This window comes from Pelmatolapia mariae, linkage group LG18 (assembly GCF_036321145.2).
Source record: "Pelmatolapia mariae isolate MD_Pm_ZW linkage group LG18, Pm_UMD_F_2, whole genome shotgun sequence".
Classification (NCBI taxonomy): domain Eukaryota; kingdom Metazoa; phylum Chordata; class Actinopteri; order Cichliformes; family Cichlidae; genus Pelmatolapia; species Pelmatolapia mariae.
The window spans coordinates 8,865,040-8,886,225 of NC_086243.1; the positions used below are offsets into that span (position 1 = coordinate 8,865,040).

General features: G+C 41.2%; 1 protein-coding gene across 2 annotated transcripts; it reads right to left on the reverse strand.

Moving 5' to 3' along the window:
• Positions 1–36: 36 nt before the first annotated feature.
• Positions 37–20,854, reverse strand: LOC134617105 (abl interactor 1-like). 2 transcript variants are annotated; one of them, XM_063462289.2, is made up of 11 exons: positions 20,634–20,854; positions 15,941–16,108; positions 11,801–11,977; positions 8,456–8,470; positions 7,863–7,966; positions 7,485–7,625; positions 6,659–6,759; positions 6,047–6,262; positions 4,406–4,495; positions 2,114–2,299; positions 37–2,032 (listed from the first exon to the last, which is right to left on the reverse strand). In XM_063462289.2, the coding sequence occupies exons 1-11, from the start codon at positions 20,748–20,750 to the stop codon at positions 1,857–1,859; spliced, it is 1,491 nt and encodes a 496-aa protein (XP_063318359.1). In that variant the 5' UTR covers positions 20,751–20,854; the 3' UTR covers positions 37–1,856. The 2 variants fall into 2 exon arrangements, with proteins under 2 accessions (XP_063318359.1, XP_063318360.1); XM_063462290.2 differs by lacking the exon at positions 8,456–8,470.
• Between the last annotated feature and the right edge of the window lie 332 nt (positions 20,855–21,186).

Here is a 21,186-nt window from a genome sequence, read left to right on the forward strand (position 1 = left end):
TGTCGATATGAATGAGTCATATTCTGCCTAAAAACCTTGAAAATGTTCCCTTTCAAAATAAAAGTTCAATGCCCCTATTATTCTAAAGTACACGTGATTATGTTCATATTACTTGTTACAAACATATATTCTGAGACAGGCATTATATTGAATGATATTTGAGAGCGAGTTTGCACCAACAATCACTCCGCCAGAACAGGCATCTTATTTTGTAGGACAAATCGGAACTTTTAAGACCTAAAGATTGAGATTCCTTCCTTCACTGCAGGTAGCAGGTGTCATTCGTGTGTAGCACAGAACGGACAAAAAGACATAAAGCGACTTCAGCTGAAGCACATCACCATCGCCGAGTCACCTACATTCACTACAAACACAAAAGTGGCCGAGGATTACAATCAAAACGATCGATAACGAGACTAAAAGTCCTTTGTTACATTTCTGTGTGGGAGGAGTCTTGGACTTGAGGTTGTTTGGGTTGGTGATTATGGTTATTAAGCACCAATGTAAAGCACCACACCAGCAACCACTGAAAGAACAAACAAAGCCTAAAGGTTAGTTGATACTTTGGAGATGGCAATGCTTGTGTTTGTGATAAAAGCCATGATGGAAATAAAAGTCATCACAGTTACCGCTAACTAATCAGTGCACAATGGAAACAACATGAAAAAAACAAAAAAGCCACACGACTTAGTCCTTCCTCTGCTTCGCGTCACGAAGCAACAAGCACGTGAGCGCTCTGCTACAGTAGCTGGACAGCATCGACAAATACAGTGATGGCGATCAAGACGATATAGTTGTGACCTAACGTAGAAAAATAAATGCCTGTACACAACCACTTTGCCTGAATCAAGTTAAAATGGCACTGTGGGTGATGAATAAAATTAATTTTCAAGTAAAAATAAAGTAAAAACTAAAGTAAAAAATTCTCAAAACATCCAGTCTTGGCACCACACCCTTCCCCCCACCCACTGACGCTGATGGAAACACTGGTGAAACACACTGACAAATGTACTGTACTGGCAGCTTCTCACATTACAGTTTATATACAAGTTAGAGAACAGAAAGAGACTCCATCAGAAAGAAGAAACTCTTTTCTTTTTTTGTGATCAGTCTATACACTCACTTCAACCCCCACCCCTTTTTTTTTTAACAGCAGAGAGCATACTGAATACACAGCTCCATCTGGCCATTATCCTCCTTAATATATTTTTTAAACACCTTGTGTGATTTGGACGTCAACGGCACATTCAGCTGTGTCCTAATGCACTTGATGACGTTCGTTTGTCCTTTTCAGGTCTCTGATAATGTAAGATCGTTGTTTTTCAAAAGGGATTAAAGAGCTGGTCTGATGGTCTACAGTACAAATAAACGAGAAGGAAAAAGTGTGCAGCACTTTACCATAAAGCGGTTACACTGTCTCGGTAAAACTGTAGCAGTGCGTCACTTTCTGGATCTACTGCATACTCAGAAAAAGCAACACTACATCTAGATTTACTCTGTATCCACTGAAGTTGTTATTGATGTACGTCATTTTGTCGTGAGGCAAAATGTTGCTGTTTGATGAGCCCTACCATGTGACAGTGGTGGAAAAAAAAGGCCTTTACTTCCAGACACAGGCCTTGCAAAGCTTCAACACCCTCCTACTTTGTGCGGCATCTTATTTATGTATTTATTTTTTTAATAGGGCAGATCAAACCCTTTCCTCTCCCCACAAAAGAAGAAAACTACTTATTAATTCACCATGGCACTTCATTCAAAACTGTATGAACTGCTATCGCTGCGCCGCATACGTCTGTACATCTTCACGGATTACCTCTGCAGCGCCATCACGTGTGGGGTTTTTTTGTTTGTATTCTTTAGTCAGCATAGTGCATGATCGACTCAACATAGTTTCCAGGGAAGAGTCCAGTGACGCCGTTGCAGACGCCTTCGAACCAGCCATCGTCATTCTTCTTGATTATGTAGATGATGGCCCCTTCCATGAAGGACAGCTCGTCCTCCTTGTCCTTGGAGTAGTCATAGATGGCCACAACTGTGGAAAATGAAAAAAACGGTAAAATGGCTCATTGCACTGGTGAAAGCCTAAATACAATGACTAACTCGGGGTACTAACCTTTCTCTAAGTAATTCTTGGGAGCCCATTGGGGGTCTCCATCAGCATAGGGATCGTTGTAGTGAACCACCGCGGCCTCCTCTTCCTCATAGTCTACAGGTGGAGGCGGAGGAGGGGGAGCTGGCTCTTCAAAGACACCAATGTCCTCTGGGGGAGGTGGAGGAGGTGGGGCTGGGCTGTCTGTTACTAAAGCACGGCAGGAAGCAGAGGTGATGAGGCATTAAAGAAATAATGAGGAAGGAGTGTGTTCAGATCTCTCAGTCTGGGGATATTTCAAAATGTTCTCTTGCACTGTGATAGTGTTCACCTTTCAAAATCCTATATATTTTTTCAACATGTTACTGTTATGGCCTGGTCAGGTCAGAGAGACTAGTATGCACCATGCACCGTTTCTTATATTTATTTTAACATATATAATTATCAAGCAACTATGATCTAAATCATTCCAAGTCTTCTAACTGTGTACACACATTAAATGTTCAGTGATTTAACTGCTCACTAGAGGGCAGCTGTGGGTCCCTTTAGTTTTTAATTGGACACTGATCCTGCAGCATCAGTTAATACTAGCACTGATCCAAGTCCCCGTGGCACTCATTTACTTACTAATCATTTACTATTATTATAAACTTCCTATCAGTGAAACATCAATACATCTACTGCACTACAAGTGGCTGTTTAAAGTTCCCGAAATATTCAGTTAACATTATAAAACAGTCACTCTGTATCACTTCTGTAAACGTGAAATCTCTCAGAGGATGCTAAACTTTCCTGGACACATTACCAAAGACATGAACAGTTGTCCTCAGTAGCTGTTGTAGTCTTTCTATTTATTAATGCTTCTAGTACTACAACTACCAGCCATGTTCTTCAGTTTATCCTGTAGTTGTTTAAGTAACGGTGGCGCTTAATCACACACAATTTAGTAGCTATGTTATGCAATCGCACACGTACTGTAACACTGTATGATTTGCATTTTTAAATTCGTCCAGTGAGAAGTGAACAGCAGCACTTCTCAAGCGCATACTTCACAAGAATACGACGTGATAAAATGGGTGGACTGGTGTGATTTTAAAAGCCCCGACTTTTTTCAGTCTTTTCACCAAATAAGTTCTCGTGCTACGAGAGTCCTCTTGGAGCAGGTCTCCCTGCAGCTTTGTAGTCTCGAGCCCAGTCATTAAAGAGAAACTGCACATCTTATCTAACTCATAAGCTTGCTCTTGAATTAAAGAACTGGCACAGGGGACTGAAATTAATGCAACTCTCCAATCTGCCTGCATAACCTTTTTTACAACAGGTCCAACAACTCACTTTGGAGCTGTTAACAGCTGAAAACGCTTCGCTATAAAACAATAGCTGACTGGTTTTATTTCCCCTTGTATAAACACCACATACATTAGGCTTTTAGTAACGCAATATACTTCAGGCAAAGACAGAGCAAGACCATTCCTATTAAAAAAACATTAAAAGGCACTTGTACTGGTCCCCGTTTGTTTGCTTTTTTCCCTAGTATTAAAGTGCTTCTCTTTGTGGCATTTTCACACGAGAACTCACTCGTTAAACATCAGTACTTTCTGTGAGGTGACCTCTTTTTAGCAGCAGCAGACTTTTTCTTTGTTTAGTCAAAGTGATTAGTGTTCAGACTAACCAATCAGCTCTTCTTCCACATGCACATTAATCCCTGTTGCTGGTGGTGGAAATATAAAACGTGCCACTTCCTGTGCACCAGAAAAACAAGAGAAAAGCCACCAGCTGATTTAGCAATAATTATTAGTTTAAGGCCAGTTTACAAAGTGCAAACTACACACACTAACTCCATTGTTCATGTCGTTCCATGACTCATGCAGAACTGTTCTTCGGTTCATTGAACTAGGGAGACACAGATAGTTTGATCTCTGCGTCTTTGCAGACAAGCGGCTGGTGAATCAGGACGCAGCAGCGGGTCACATTTTCTCTCCTCAGTGGACTGAGAGCTTTCAGTGATCTATCACCATGGCAACAGACAGACATCTGAGGGTGCTCCACCCTCAGCCATGCATCCAGCGCGATAAGGTAGTGTGAGTGTAGCAGTGCGTGGGTCCTGAAATGTGCTCAGAGCCCTGTCTAGTGCACTGGTGACGTTGCGTAAATTTTGTGCATGCTGTTTTGTTTATGCCAGGTTTTTGGAAAAGGACATGAGGTTCATACCTGTGACTTTGCACATGGCTGTATTTGTACAGTCTACATTTCTAACTTTAACGGTACATGCAGGTATACCACATAAGTGTATGTTTCTGTCTGCTTTCTACTACTTACTGCTCTCCTGCATTCTGGCCACGAAGCCGGTCAGGGGGATCTGTGGGGTCAGCTGGACCACAGGAGGAGGAGGCGGAGGAGCCACAGACACTGGAGCCACAACAATCAGGCAGAAGGAGCAGCCGAGAGACAGAGAGCAACGGAGGTGTTTGGACAGGGAGAAAGACAGAAGACACAGAAAAAAGAGCAAAAGGGCATCACAGAGAAGAGAAAATCCAAATCGAGCATGTTGCAAAAGAAAGAGGGGAGGGGAGACAACAAAAAGCTTGTGAGCAAGCAAAAATAGCACAGAAAGCATTGCTGAGCAACTCGTTTGAAAAGTTCCAATCAGTGTTCTTTTGTGCTGCGTTTTTCAAGCTGGGCCGAACAGGCCTTCATCTAATCTCAGCCTGAGAATCTACCTCATCAGCATCTGTTTTAAAAATCAAACGCAAAAGCTGCAGCTAGCAATCGGCTTTCAACGTGGTGAAAGAACTGCAAAGCACGACGCAGACCCAGAAACATGACAGCTACAGCTGCAAGATAACGCTTCAGGAAGACAGATACGGCTTCTCAAAGAATTTGCAGGAATGCTCACTAGAGCAGTATTTTTGGATGCAGTTCAGCATTTTGGCTCACCTACACCCTTCACTTAAAAAACCTGTACCAATATAACCCGCATACATTCCCCTTAAAAATCCATCTTTTTGCTGCACTGTCTCATCATAAGAGTTAACCCTACAGACAAACAGAAAAACACAGCTGTCCTCACTCAAAGACATGATGTCACACACAGGCATGCCAGGTCTGACTCATAAATCACATGTATCGGGAGGGCGTCTCGCTGAAGTAATGTCCTAATATTCCATCGCGCTTTCACATCTATCCACAGCTACACCCTGTGAGATCAATGAGCTCCATCGTGTAATGAAACAGCTTTTTGTGCTGTTAAACCTCTGTAACATCCACCACGTGTCCAAACGTACCTTTTAGCTTCATAACTACACAGCAGACATCATCAAGATTATGCAATGTCTCAGTTAAAGCCTGTGGCTAACCAGGCTCAGTGTCATTGTCTCTCTCTCGCTTCTCGACAAGACAGACAGCCTCCTCCTTCTGTATTTTGTGCCAAGAAAGACAGTTTGTCCTTTGAGAGGAGCCATTAGAGGAGAATGGCTCAGAGTGAAGCCTGCCAAAATAAATTCTCCTCATTTGACAGAAAATATGCATTATGTCCTGGGTTTTCCCTCGTCTTGCAGCTGCGAGCATTTTCTACCCTGAAATGCCTTCTGCCTGCTCACCGGTCTCCCTGAACAAGAACCTTCCTCCAGCTGACTAAAATAATAATGTCATAACTCAATTAGAAAAGCTAATGTAACACTCCGCGTAGCAGGGCAGAGGTGGGGAGGATTCAACAACCCTGACTTCTGTTATTACAGTTCATCATTCCTTTTCATTAGCCCCTGAAAAGGCTAGCCCGATTAGCTGTTAGACCAAGAGGACCAAACACAGAAGTATGAGTGGCCAAATTCTAAATGCGTATTTCATTATATTAGGACAGGATGTGAACTTCTTGCTCCCAAACCTATTTGTGCAGATTATCTCTAAACACCAAGTGCTTCAGGAGTCCTTTGACAAATACCTGGGTTAAAACTATATTACCTGGGTTCTGAGGGTATGTTGGGCCTCCGTTAAGATGGGGCTGCTGGGAGGAGACGGAGGGTGCGCGGCGATACGTGCCAGTGGCCGACACCATGGAGGCTGAGGAGGTGGTGGAAGAGTTGTGACGGGAGATCTGACGGGAGATGGTGCCAAACTGGGACATGGGGATGGGACCCAAGCCGGGGCCCTGGGGCACAGAGGCTGACGATGGGGCCACTACAAGAGAGGAGAGCCGGTGTGAGCAGCATTTATATTCAATTTACTTTATTGAACACACCACTACACTTGCTCTCTCTGTGCCCAGTGTCCCAGTTTTCCTTCTTGCCTTGGTCAGAATTTTCCTGCATAGCAGTTTCTTTACTATATATTTAATACTGGTTTGAGCAAAAGGTCAAAAACATGGTTATGAAATATACATTTTCAGTAAGGCTGCGGCACTTTTTCCATTATTATAATGTGACAGAATACACAAGAGTAAATCTACATCCTGCCAATTTTCTAAAAAAAGAAAAAAAATCTATCCCAACTTCTATTCCAGATTTAAAGCAAAACTTTGCTCAGTTTAGAGTCACATGCAGGAGACGAGGAGACACAGCAGCGCTGGGAACTCACCTTGCCCCATACTGGGAGGAGAGGGTGTGGGAACTGCTAGAGGGACACCGACTCCACTGCCTCCACTGTTCTCCCTCCCACCACTGCCACCACTGCTGCCACTGCACGGAGAGCCAGGGGAGAGTTCGTGGCAATCAGTAGAAATGTGTGAGACAAACTTAATTACATAACAAAGTTTGACATCCTATCATTAGTCTCTCATATGTCACTCTGTCTGCAACAATGTGCCCATCACCATGGCAACCAATCTCGATTTCTGCGAAGAAGCTGCGGCGCACGTAGAAGAGAACCAAAGTTTATGTAGAAAAAAAGGAAGAGATCCAAAGGTCAAAAGCACAGACTGAAGGAATTAATAAAGAAATGTAAATATCTCATTTTTAAAAGTCTTATCTGCTGATTCCAATTTTACTAATCATTTTTTACATTTTTTTGTAACCAGACATTTCAATTTGAAAAAACACTGGTGTTTCCCTAGTGTCAGGAAGGTTATCTGATGTAAAAAGCAGCATTTTTAAATCAGAAAACACTAATCAGCCCTTTCACATTGTCTTCATATCTGCACCAGGTTAGAGGGCCTCGTCAGTCTCACTCAAGAAAGTTACAAGCTCCCCATTACTACAGAAAACAAACTGCAGCATGTCCCACTTTATCTAACACATTTTAAATGCTCTGGTCATTTCTTTACATATTTGTTTACATCGACTTATTTCACTCCTCTCAAGTGGTTTAAATGCATATACTTAACATTTGTGCCCCATTTGCCTGTAGTTGAGCTGTAACGTAGCAAACAGCAATTGAAAACAAAGTTTAAATGGATCTGTGCTACCTGTGTGTCCTGGGTCTCTGATTGAGAGACGCTGTGCGCGCGGGGCTGTGCTGGCTCCCGAGTCGGGCCGGGCTCGTCATGTAGTCATTTGGCACCACTGGGGGCTTCACAGGCTCCAGTGTTTTGTAGGGAGTGTTACGTCTGGAGTCAGGTGAACACAGGAAAGAGGAAAGTAAAGTTCATTTTCAGTTTCATGAAAGTAATAGAATAAAATAAAGAATAGGGAAACTAAAAACATTTGAACTGTTTGCTAAAATATATCTCTGAATTCACAACCTACTGTGTGTTTCACTGGTTTGGCAGGAAGCCCCCAGTTTAACAGAGACCAGATGGGACCACAACCTCTTACACCACGCAAGTTAAACTGTAAGTTCTTACCCAAGGGTACCACGACCAGCCATGGGAGGGCTTGGAGGCTTCTGTGAAGGTGGGTTGGTCCTTGAAAGGGTCCCCCCTCGTCCCGCCGCATTGTTCCCATGTTGCTAGACAAAAAAAGCAAGTTAAAAGCCTGGTTTTCTGTAACGTAGCGATTTTCCTACCAATGAACTGACTCTCAGGAGTCATTTCAACGATGATGAACAAGCAAACTCGGATGAGGTTCACCTGTACTGTATGAATGGAGAAAACACAAAGCACAAGTATGAAGGTGTCTATTATCTTACATAAAGAGTGTATGATTAATGGTAATAGATGGATGAAGAGATACTGTAAAATGGAACAGGGTAAAATCTAATTATACAACATACACATTAAATATCTTATTATATACACTGATCCTGCTTTATTGGACTGCCTTTGCACCAAATCCGATTAGTTTCTTACTGTAAAAAAATGTGTTGATTAAAGGTGTACATCCTTCTATGCGTCTCAAAGGTAGAAAGACATGTTTCATGGCTTCATGTGCACCTTGATACTGTGGCTCTGAACATCAATTTATGGACAATAAGAGGAGAAACACAAGCATCTCTTACCTTGGCCTTAAGCCACTGAGTGCAAGCAGGCAGAAAGAGAAGACAAAAAACAAGATACGCTCATTGGTTAAAGACTGGTAACGGTAACTTTGTACCCACACTACATGATGCTGACAGAGAATCAAGAAGAAAAAAGGAAGGGAGTGTATTGTTGTGTTCAGAGCAAGTGTGAAGTAAGGCTTTGCCTCCTTTTTCTCACATGAATACAGTTGAGTGTATTTAGACCATTTCACAATCCACAAATAATCACACCTAACACCCAGCGTCACAGTGTTATTTAAACAGAAACGTATTGAAACAACATATCATGAAGTGCTGATTTTGCTTACGTTTCTCAATCTTTATTTAAAGTGAATTCCAATCATATAGCTCAGGTGATTACTGCAGGTTACGCTGCTTCACATTAAGCCCAACAGTAGTAGTAGTAGCTGACTTTTATGTGGGAAAGACTGTGAACCACTACTGTGTGTGTGCTACTAATTTTCCAGGTCACAGACTGCTCATCACACTGAATCTATAATTACAATTTTAATACTGTTCAAACTATACTTCATTATAAGCCAAATTCTAGCAGCATAAAGGAGGTTCAATTTACAATAATATAAAACTGAGGAAAAAGGCAACTTGGGAAAATTTATAAGATTTTTAAACATTAATACATTTAATGTTTATCTGATTATTATATATTATTAATGCTAGCCTTTAATGTCAGTTACTCCTATGTTCACTTGAACACCTGCCTGCAGTAGAAGTCACACCAAATAACCCAGTTTAGGTTTTAACCAAAGTAGAGGAAGAGCTCGCTTCCTTTTGTTCCACTTTGTACACAAACATTTGAAAAAAAAAGGACATGGAAACACTGTTTATGTTTTGTTTTGTTCCCTCTATGTCTAGATCTGGATCTGTGTTACAGACTGTAATCAGGATAAGAGTCACTTTAGTGTCTAGTCACTATGAATAACGAGGAGCGGCTGAGCTACATGTTTTAAGTGTCGTACCAGGAAAATAAAAAATTGGGTAGTAAAGTGGTGTGAGGTCATAAATAACAACAGAGTCTCTGAGTGGCTGTAATGTGGCTAAAACTATCACCATGGTAACTGCCAGAAATGCCAAAAAAAAAAAAAAAGCCATTACGGTGAGGGGTTGAACACAGTCGTCCACACATGCATGAATGGGTCTTTCCAAGTTCGAGACTGATTTCCCATCTATCCGTGGATAAATTCCCCTGGACGTGGGGGAGAAAAGGGATGGGGGTGGATGAGTGCTCCTCAAAAGCTTGAGGGAATCCACCTCAGCCAAGAGGAAATGGGCTGTGAGGATAGAGCGCTAATAAGCTGCTAATATTTCCCAGCACGGCAGGAACACAGCCCAGACTCATAAATGCAGGAAAGCAAAATTACAAACATACCCGCACACCTGCATTACTATACCTCTGAATATAGCGTATTTCTATGTGGCGGCTGTAGCAGTAGTGAATAGGGGTCGAAATTATATCACAATATCTCAAAGAAATCTGCAATAATGATTTTTCTGACTTCATAGAAAAAAAAATTACTGAGCAGTGTCTTTTATCAGTGATTGGAGTTGGAGATACAAACAAAATCAAGCCCATTTTCCTTCTTTTCTAATGAGCTACTGTCACTGAATAACTACTTTAATTTGAAGTCTAAATCTAAATATAGCGACATGGTGCCATGAGCAACAGCATACTGCTAGGAGCAGTGGTACCATTAAAATCTTGACATCCTTTCTTGATATCCAATGACATTCATCCTTATAGTACAATAATAGTGACACAGTGACTAAGCATAAGTCAAATATGAGAAGAAAACTAACCTGGATAATGTTTCCCTGCTTAACACGTTAAGAAAAAGTTAATTAACTTCAGCAGTCACCAAATAAAATCCCACAAAAAAATTAAATCTAACTCTCGCACACTGACTTGCTTACTGTTATATTTCACAAACACCCGATTGTTATTTAACACATGTACAGCAAAATGATGTGCAGGGGATACTGTGCAAGTCTTTCTCTGACACACCTATGGCACATTCAGGTGTGCAGATATTTAGTCGGGCCACACATATTGAAAAATATTTTCTGTCTGGGATGCTGTCTCTTGGGTCGAGCTTTTTGAACAGTTCACAGATTTATATATGTGTGCATGAGAAAGAAACTGTATACATTCTCGTTTGCACAAATGCACATTCATAAGCGCCTTTACATACATACACAAGTAGCCAGGAAGAGAATTAAAAAGGAGCCAGCAGCCAGAGAGCTTTGAATCCAAAAATGCATTTCACAAGCCCAAACTGATTATCTAAACCTTGTTAAAATAAGTCAACTTCATTACATTCATAATGCTCATCCAAATGTAGACTCGCGTCTTAGAAGCACGAACTGCTGTTTCCTTTTGCAGATTTCCAGATGGACAAAAAAAGAAAAGATTGCAGATTTTCTTGCATCTACAATGTGTTGATTTCTGCAGAGATCTGTCATTTCTATCATTCCTGAATGATGCTCAATTTGCATAGTGGGCCATGCCAAATCCGTCTCAGTGTGAGCCAGCTCTCAAAGGAGGAAACACTAGCTTTTGAATTTGAATCAGCGGATGTTTGAAAATCAGCGGACAGCCACTATCTCAACAGAGACAGACCAGGGGAAAGGGATACAGAGGCCAACTGACACACACGCACTATGGAAATTTATGACACAAGCAATCAGTGCGTATAACTGTGTGTGCACGCTGACACAAGCACAGACACACAGTCTTGTGAAATAGAGGAAGAGAGGGGCGAGGAGAGGATGGATCATGGGGAGAGAGAATAAAAAAACTGAAGAATGAGGCGGAAGAAAGACTGAAAGATTTTTACTTTTTTTTACAATTTGAAGAGAGTGTGATGGTGTGAGTAACACTTGGCCATGATAGTTCCCTCAAAAACACACACACAGACGATTAATAACTAGCAGCTTGGGTAATTGTTACCGGGCATGAAAAACTCTTGCCTGTGCAGCTATTCTTGGATGGGCTGAAGTGTTTCCGTGCTTAATCAACTAAAAGGCCAGCGTATTGATCAGCTCGCAGCCTGGGTGGGAGTGTGTGAATGAATTATGAATGCAGACAGTGAGGATGCTCACATGCAAGTACCAGGTGTAAACTTGACTAAGTATGTGTATTCCTCTCTGGCAAAATTGATTACTGGGGGAAAACACGGCAATTTATCAAAGTAATGGATAGATGCAACAGTTTGGTAGTAATTATGGTGGAATAGTGCAGAGACGACTTTACTCTTACTCCTTGTTAGAAGGCTTTTATTTTGACACAATGAAGAAAATTTTCCTTACCTTGACGCCGTGTCCTACATCATCCAGCAGCGTGTAGTCGATAGGCTTTCGAATGTAGCGCACCGGCCGCTCCATGTTGCCCGGAGCGATGATCTTGTGGGTACGAGAGGTGTTTTTGTTTGTGGTCAGGATGCCGATTTCTCGGCGGGCCACCTTCTCCTTATGGATGTCCACTGTCTGTTCGAGGAAAATATAGTATGGTCACTTACTGTTTTCTAATGTGGGCCTGTAAATTTGCTTTTAATGTAGGGAGGTGATACAGCATGGAGTGCTACTAATACAATTCTGTAACTGAACACTAAAACCATGTGCTTTTATTCTTTCACATTTATTTATACTATGATGAAATTATGTTGATGTGCCCAAGTACACATCAACAAGTGGATGAGCTGGCGATCAAACCACCAACCTTCGCCCAAAGCGAAGGCTAGTTTTAACTTCTGAGCCATCATACTGCACTGCAGTGAAAACTGTGTTGACAACAATTTAATTGAAGATAATTACACTTAATTTGAAGCTGATTTTCAAAGAGAATATGTGTAAATGAAATACGCGAGAACTACTGTTATTTGACAGCTTCTAGCTCTGTTGTGTGCGCTGTTCACAACCAATTTTTTGGTTACTGTGCACAGAGTAATCTATATTTAAAACTGTTACACCATCACCAGCTTCTATTGCTTAATACAGTTTCAACCAGCATTCAAAAGCTGCAAAGTGGACATGTAGTTGTACAAAAAAAATGTCAGCATCTGTTTACAGCAATTCAGTAACAACAATGTTCCTGAATGTTCCTACATATATATATATATATATATATATATATATATATAGGAACACAAGAAGCTTGAGAAGCTTGAGAAGTACCAAGGGCTCAGAGAAGAGCTTGAGAAGATGTGGAGGGTGAAGGTAACAGTGGTCCCGGTAGTAATCGGAGCACTAGGTGCAGTGACTCCCAAGCTAGGCAAGTGGCTCCAGCAGATCCCGGGAACAACAACAGATCTCTGTCCAAAAGAGCGCAGTCCTAGGAACAGCTAAGATACTGCGCAGGACACTCAAGCTCCTAGGCCTCTGGTAGAGGACCCGAGCTTGAAGGATAGACCGGGGTGAGAGGGGAATTTATATATTATATATACATATATATATATATGTATACATTGCAAATGGACACAAAGAAATATACTATAAGAATAACATGTGTTTTAGAGCTTCATTTAATTATCTTTAAACATTTTTCCAACCAAGAGACTCAAAATCTGAGAAGAACTGTCAAGTTGTGCTACTCTCTCACTGTGCCTGACATGAAGTCTCTGAGCTCTATCATCTATTTATCTGTGTGTGTGTGTGTGATATTGTAGGCTCTTTCTTTAGGAGAGGAAACTGAAGTGACACGCCCAGCTTCAGCTGGGAAGTTACAAAAAAGACCTGCCCATTTCCTGCCAGTAACAGGCGAGCTGAGGTGCAGTGTAGATTAGAGAGAGTGAAAAAAACAGAAGGACAGAGAGGCACAGAAATGAGAGAGAGGCAGACAAGACAGAGGCACTAGACACTAGAAGCTGATTCTGGGGGGTTTACAGTAATTAAAAAGAGATCGAGAAGAGAAGAAAATGGTGAAATAGAAAAGGAAACTTCACTTTAGAGCTACTTTCCTCTTTATGCATTTCCTCTGTGTGTACATTGCTAAATGCATCGAGACGTAACTGTTACCTAATGAGTGACGACAGCGATGTCTGCCCTTCATGATCTTTTGCGATCTCATTTTCTTTTGTAATCTCTTTAATAAACATCTGCCTGTCTGCTCAACCCTGTGGAGTGTGTGTTTTTTGACAACAGATGGTACAGATGGTAACTCTCACTGCCAGAGCTATACAGTGGTGTCATTCTATTAAATCTGTTCTTAAGCAGATGATCATTCTCTGCAAAGCAACTGAGCGAGCTGAAATGTCTGTACCAAGTATGGTTTTAAGACATGTAAACGATGAATTTATACGTCAATGATTTCACGTATAGTTTGATATTAACTAAATCCAAACAACTAATACCGTCGATGCTATATTTTACGGTAAAGAGGTGTCCATAAATGTGTCACCACAATCTTTTGAATTTACACTGCAATACAGAGTAATGCGAAGTTGATCCTGCGCTTAAGAGGATTGGACCAACTGAAATGGAGCTGAAAAAGGCACAAGTGGGTCATTGAGCTGATGGGTGACAATTTCGGGGAATGAACTGAGAGATAAATCAGAAAGAAAAGACAGAGTGAAAATGGAAAAGAAACCAAAGTGTAGAGTTTCAGATCTCCAACAAAATCAAAAGGAAGCATGTCCATTTTTAGCCATAACCATTTAATTTAGGTTCTAATTCAGATTTCTCCTTTGATTAGACATGCTGCTGCTTTGCATTTTAGGGATTAGCCTGTACTCTATATTTCTGCCAAAGACTTTTCTGCTGAGGCCTTTTAAATCAGACATGGGTTTGGCAGCAGCGTTTGCCTACCTTTCTTTCTAGAAAGATAAATTGATAAACTGGCACAGCAAAGCAAAGTTAAATATTCATTTTGTGTAGAGAGAAAAGCCATTATGGGGTACATGTAAAGTTAATGATCTTTTCCTGAACTTTTAAACGATTCAAGCAGATTTAAAGCCATCTGTGTTTTCAGGGGCATGCATTTTTTCACCCCATCATTGAGTTTATGGGACTGGTTTTGTTTGCTTCTTTACTTGTGGTTAAATTATGCATTTCCATTTTGCATGAAAAGATTATCAGAGGTGTGGCATGCCCCACCCTGGAGGAAATTAACCTTTGGAGCCGATTCATACACTGATCTGAATCAAGAACTTTTTGGAAGGATTCTTTATCGTTGCAAAAAAACATCGTGCCATATCTTCATGAACATATATCAAACTGAAGGAATAAAAATTGGGAAACACTGTTTTGGTGAAAGTATTCCAAACTGACCTAGATCCAGATGTTCTTCTGGATCCAGGGACTCAATTCATGCATGGTGTCGAATAAATGCAGCCATGGAGAAGGCATGCAGTATTATGGACTGCTATTACATTTTCACGCACACGAGGCAGCTTGCATGAACTAAAAAAAACATAACTGGTTAGCTTGTTCATAAGATGCTGTTGTGGTTTCCTGTCTAAGAATATTTTTGAAGCTGTCTTGATTGCCTGTAAATCAAATTACAGAATTTAAATTAAAAACCTAATTCTCTGAAATGTATAGCACAAGCTTGCTTTGATGGTGTTGTGAAAAAGGGTCGATATGTTCACAGAATGCCATGTAACAGAATAAAAAGCATGGCCTCACTTTGCTTTTACAGCTTCAACAATATAGAAAGAAAAATATGAATAGAATAGAATCAATCTAGTGGTGAAATGAGTGTTTTTCTAGCTATGAAAAGACAAAAATGGCTGCAGTGAAACATTGTGGCCAGACTAAAGCTGATAGAAGTCGCTTCTCAGTTACGATCAGGTGAACGTACTGACTCAACAGTTTCTCTTCTGTGGTGCTGCACGTCAAGGGTGCCATTGGGTGTGAAGCAGAAACATCAAGTAGGGGAAGTAAAGCTCTACTGAGCACCTTTAAAGGATTGAGAATAGTGTTTGGTTGTCCGCTGTGAGACTGCACCTGACTGCTACCACTCCGCAGTTCGCAGAGTAAAGTGGGAGCTGAAAATGCAAGCTAGAGTGCTGGCGTCAGGATTTCACTTCATTCTGACAGGCTTAATGAAGCGCACAGGGAGGGGACGGGACATTCAATGGCTGACAGGCAGGGTGGCCGCATGAAGCGCACACAGAGGAACAGAGACGGAGAGAGAGAGGACTGCTGATGAAGCAAGCGGGACTGATGAGGGACTGTGGAGGATTGGCAGCTCCAGCATGATCCATGCCCCCGCCATATCTGTCAGTCTTTATAATGCATGAATGTGCCATTGTGCAGTTTGGTATTATGACACTGAATAATAGCAGACGGTGGCATTTTACTGTACTTGAATAACTTTTATCTAGAGAGGAAAAACCTATCTTTGTTCATTTGATGGATAAAGCAGCGATTAGACTGCTAAAATCAGAGTTGACCTTCTTGGCTGATAATTCAAATCCCATGCACAAATACTGAATCTGTTGTGGTGCGTACCTGGGAGATGTGGTTGATGGACGATTCCATGCGTCGTAGTTGCGAGGCTTGAATATCCAGCAGCTGCAGCACATTGTTTGCTAAGGCATTGATCTGGTAGGCCACGCTGGCCAGAGACTGAGTGGTGTAGGCTTTGGTCTCCTCCAGGGCCTTCTTCTTGTCTTGAGCCTGGCAGGGAGAGGGAGAAGAACAAACTGATGTAAAAAAACAAGTCCATGGAAATGTGTGTGGGTGAAAGAAACGGAGAATTTGACAGAAGAAAGTAAGGTGTAAGGTCCATAAAAGCAAGACAAAATGCTGTACTGTAATTGTTCCTCTCCTATCAGTTGTGTGAGCTGCAGAGTGAGAGGGCAGTTTTCTACAGGGAATAGTATTTGACATCCTCTCTTTGCTGTTTTTAAACTGCAAAGCCATGTTAAGATCTGAAGGGAAGTGAAGGAGAAAAGTTTGTGATTCTGTGAAGCAAAGGCTTTGTGGACTACTACACAGCCTGAAATTGGGACAATGTCCGAACAACTCCGACGGGCAACATGGGACAGGTGCACAGTGGGATTCGAGCCCAGAAAACAGGAATGCCAGGACATTTCCCAAATCTCCACCCGGCTGTGCAAACCATCTGCTTCTGGATGCCTTTAAATAGCAATGTGACTGAACGGACATATTTATAGTTTGGAAACAAAACGGGAGAATGAAGCCACACATTGAAGCACTCCAACAGCGATCTACCACAGAAGGACTACAACTTACAACTACTACACAATCTACACCTGACTTATTAACAATATATCGTTCTGCTTCTGTAATGTGTACGAAAACAGGAATGTGACACTTAAGATTGCCTCAGGTCATGATCTCCATGATTAAGCTTCACCTGTCCTAGCAGACTACAAGAATGCCAACGAATGTTTTAATCAATTATCATTAATTATTAGATCATGATAATCAATATTTTGATTTGCTGACATTGATATTCTGTCCAACCCCTATTTACAAACTGTGCCTACAGAGTCACACATTCACTGATGCCACTGTGATGACCTAATGTCCTGCCACCATGCTACAGTTTCACCAAAAGCTGTGTTTTAGATTAGGGTGTCTGCACCTGTTTCCGGACTGCTGACTGGCTAAACTTATCACGATAAGCAAATGTTTTTCAAATGTTGAAGTCTTCCCTTATAGTTTTTTAAATAAAGGGTTTATAAGCATTCAGACCAATTCACTGCTGTATTGTAGGCTGTACAGCTACTATAGACATCAGTTATCACATGCAAGCTGTTTCCAAACCACCACCTTTTGAGTGTTTGGTAGCAAGAGGTTAAACACCTACACCATGACAGCACTTTTGAACATGACCACCTGCTGTACCCACCAAACCACCTGCTCTGTGACCCACTGCGGGTTTAGCACAGAAACTGGTTTTCATACCTTAGGTTGGGAAAGGCTGACTTACATAACTCACTGGATGACTACTGAAAGACCTCACAGAGCTATTAACACACAACATGTGAAGCAATGCTAGCACAGTGCTTGGATACGTAGTGATTCTTGCATGAGCTTAAAGCGAGCACAAAGAGGTTTAAAACTAATACTGCACGGAAACACACACATCTCCCTTATACACATTGTCCACTCTCTTTGGGATTTCGTATTAAGTTTACAAAAGGAATGTGGAAGACCCCTATCTTAACAATGCGGTAAAATAAAGCAAATTCAGTGAAATACAATACTGAGACAAGAATATCCTCAGGAGTTATGAACAAAAAACACTATGAGTCAGAGGGGTATCGAGCGAGTTGTAGTTTGGGGGGGGGGGGGGGGGGGGGGGTTGGCAGGGCTAGCATATACAGATAATATATTACAGAAGGGGGAAATGAGTAATATGTGTGGTTACACATACACAAACGATACACTGAAGCAAAACTAAGAACATAAATGTTCAGAACAATTTACACACCAGTGGGTTTGTAAAAAGCAGAACAATTTCACTGCGAGAGATGCTATTTTAATACACAAAGACCTTAGAAAGTTGCTAAAAAAAAAACTGAGTCCTGCTTTCTTGTCTTCAGTTTGGCGTGTGACAGTTTTTCAAACAGCTTCTGATCTAAGAATAAAACTTGTGTCTTTTTCCTGCAGCCTGCCTGAGTAGATTTACATATCATGGCATGCAGTTTGTTTTTTTACATAGCGTCATCATTTCAGGTGACTGTGTGAGTTTATGAACGCAGTTTTAAAAACTGTCCACATGGGATTATGCAGAGCTACTGTATCCAAGCTGATAATGTGGTTTGACAACTTGGGAGCAAAAGGCAGAAGACATTAGCATTTTCCGTGTTTGATTTTTACCCAGCACAATATAAGGATAAGCTACGTTGCCCTACATAATACTCTCAATCCCCTTCATTCCCTGTTGTGTTTGTCAAGTGTGTTTACATGCACGCAGGATCTGAGCTAATGTTTTTAACGTCCCTAAAGAAATCATTATTCGGGAAAAGCCACACACATGCGTGCATTTTCATATTCCAGCCATGATGTAGGAAATAAACCAAGCAGCAGCCCAGGGCTTTCAAACTCAGCAGTGAAAGGGAATCAAACTAGCACACAATCCTTTTCAAACATTTATTTAAAAAGGTCCCAAGTATTTGTTTAATACAAAAGAACGACTGTCAACTGAGCTGCGCTTTTTTTCAAATTAAATATATATAGATATATGCTTATGATATTTTTCTGAAATTAAGGCCTGATAAAAATGTGAAACTTATATGACACTTCAAATCTCTTGATGCACAGAGTTATTCCTTAGTGCCTTTGTCTCATTCACCTACACATAAATGATTCATGGAGATAGTAAATCTTATCTGGGTGACACCAGCTGGCTCCAAAAAAAGACATCCCTGTGTTTTCTGCAGATGACTCACAAAATATGATTACATGGTTTATTGTTGGCTTCATGTGGTGTTGGGATTTTGACAGGAGCAACATTCAGTAGTGCTAAGAACAGACATTGCATTAAAAACAGGTGTGCCACAAAACACTTTGTTCCTCACTGTCCACTACAAATACATATGTTTCATTAACCAAAACTAAATAAAAATGGATTCCTTTTTTGTTTTGTTTTTTAGATGGATGGATGAACAGGGATTTGTATTTTTGATGAGCTCATATGTGAAGTACCTTTATATTCCACGACCTAACCAAATTTGCAGTGACGCCATGACAACTGTTTTTCCTTTAGTTTATCAATATCAAAAGAATCAATCTGATGTGACAGTCTGTTTGCTATTATTATTTATTCAGTGCTCCAAATTCCTGTTTCACAACATATGACACCTGGTCTGTAAACTAAAGCCTCTAAGCTCCTGCTTCTTAAAGCAGCTAAGTTTGCCACCAGGTGAATGCCATTTCCTCTCAAACCGTCCAACTGATCTGCAGAATAATAGCTTCCTGCATGATCTAGCTCTGAAAGTGTTGCCTCACAACACCATGTAAGCCCATCAGTAGGAAACGTGCATTCAAGCAGTCTAACCTACATTGCATTTTTGATGACAACCGGGGTAAAGTGATCTGATGTGCTTTTACTGTGGGCTTTCTCGGCAGCACGGTGACGAAGAAATTGCCAAGCTGGAGCGCAGTTTCTGATTCAAAGCGGTTTTCTGTTCACACCAAGCCACTGATGGGCTTTGATGTCAGCTGCCAGTATTCCTCACATTTACTCAATGCACTCTGTGGGAGACTAACAGCTGAGGTTTATTGTTAATACCTCATTTAGCCAGATGCCCCAATGCTTTACTGATTTTTTGACTTAATATTTAGTGAATATAAGCACAAAAAAACAAGCAGGCACACCTTTCATTAACCTGCACCATGCATGCAATCACAGGCATTATAAGATCCACACACACAGTCTCTGGAGCCACGTTTTGCAGTAGACCGTTATATCAGGATCATTACACATTTATAGACTTGGACGAATCGCATGTAAAGTCTTTAAGCACTTGGTTTACTTTGTGATGTATAAACTGGCAAGAAAGCTCACAGATGAGAAATGCCTTTAAATCCGGTGCTTAATTGCTAAAGGGAAGGGCTAAATCGTGAATATGCCACAGTTTTAGTGAGTTTCTAGTGAATAAATGTGTTATAATAATCGCTCTGTGACAGTATTACATTTTCAAAAATGTACATACAATTGTTAGCTTTTGTATTTTAAACGACTAAAGGGAAGGTTCGAGCCTTTTTTTCGTTTTATAATACTGTTATGTCGTCTTCACGTGCGGTGAGCGTGCGGTTTTAGTCACGTAGGGAGGAAAAAAGAAGAAAAAAAATCGGTTTTGAGATTAGCCTCCTTCACAGGTACCTACCACAGAATGCAGTCAGTGACAACCTACTTAGTCATAACAACGACACACCCTCTAAAAGCCCCCAGCAGCTCTCAGCTCACCGAGGAAACCCTTTAAAAAAAGAAACCAGAGGGATAACGAAACACAGCCATGCCCGACATGGCACCGAGCGGCCGCTTAAACCAGCGTACCGGGAGAAAAGACCACTCGGTGTAGCTAGCGATTTGATAGTCGCTTTCGTTCCGACCAGCATTTCCTGCCCCTGTGGTTTCACTCACTCCCACTACAACACCGCAGACACGACGGTGATAAACCAGTAAATTCACCATATGCAAAGGCGGTTTTAAGGCGTTTCTTACCTGAACATAATTGTTTTCACAGTATTCCGCTACCCGGGACAGGTTCTGGTAGCTTTCCACAAGCGCTCTTTTACCGGCAGGGATTTCCTCCTCTAATAGCATTTGTAGCTCTGCCATCTTACATCCCTTTGCATTTCTCTCCTGCCTGTCCTTTTTCTCAGCGAGGCGAGGCGGTGATGCTGTGCTGTGTTGCTGAGAAAGGGGCTCCCCCGCCTGGCATTGTGGGGCCGCTGGCCTGCGATTCACAACAGCCCGTGACTAATCAGAGTTACGTTATAAGCGGTGAGAGCTGATTGGCTGAGAGGCCGAGGGAGAGGAGCCGTTGCCCAATAGCATTTTACTGCGATGGCGTTTGTAATGTCGCTTATAAACGCTGATAAAATAATACATTATTTTATTTAGTGGTATTTTACATGGTATAGTTAATAACACAATGATTGCGAATAGTTGATTTTAGCTTGTATTTAACTAAAATATATTAACATATTATTATATATTATTAATAAGGTTATAAGGTCTCATGTAGACACGTGTCACATCTTTAAATTCTTCT

What these genes read in the sequence shown, in the direction of transcription:
- LOC134617105 (XM_063462289.2), bottom strand. Translation starts at nt 20,750, where the DNA reads ATGGCAGAGCTACAAATGCTATTAGAGGAGGAAATCCCTGCCGGTAAA. An exon ending in GCTGGTCGTGGTACCCTTGG is followed by an intron (nt 7,626 to 7,862) that starts GTAAGAACTTAC and finishes ACCTGACTCCAG; the next exon opens with ACGTAACACTCCCTACAAAA. An exon ending in GGCCAGAATGCAGGAGAGCA is followed by an intron (nt 2,300 to 4,405) that starts GTAAGTAGTAGA and finishes GCCGTGCTTTAG; the next exon opens with TAACAGACAGCCCAGCCCCA.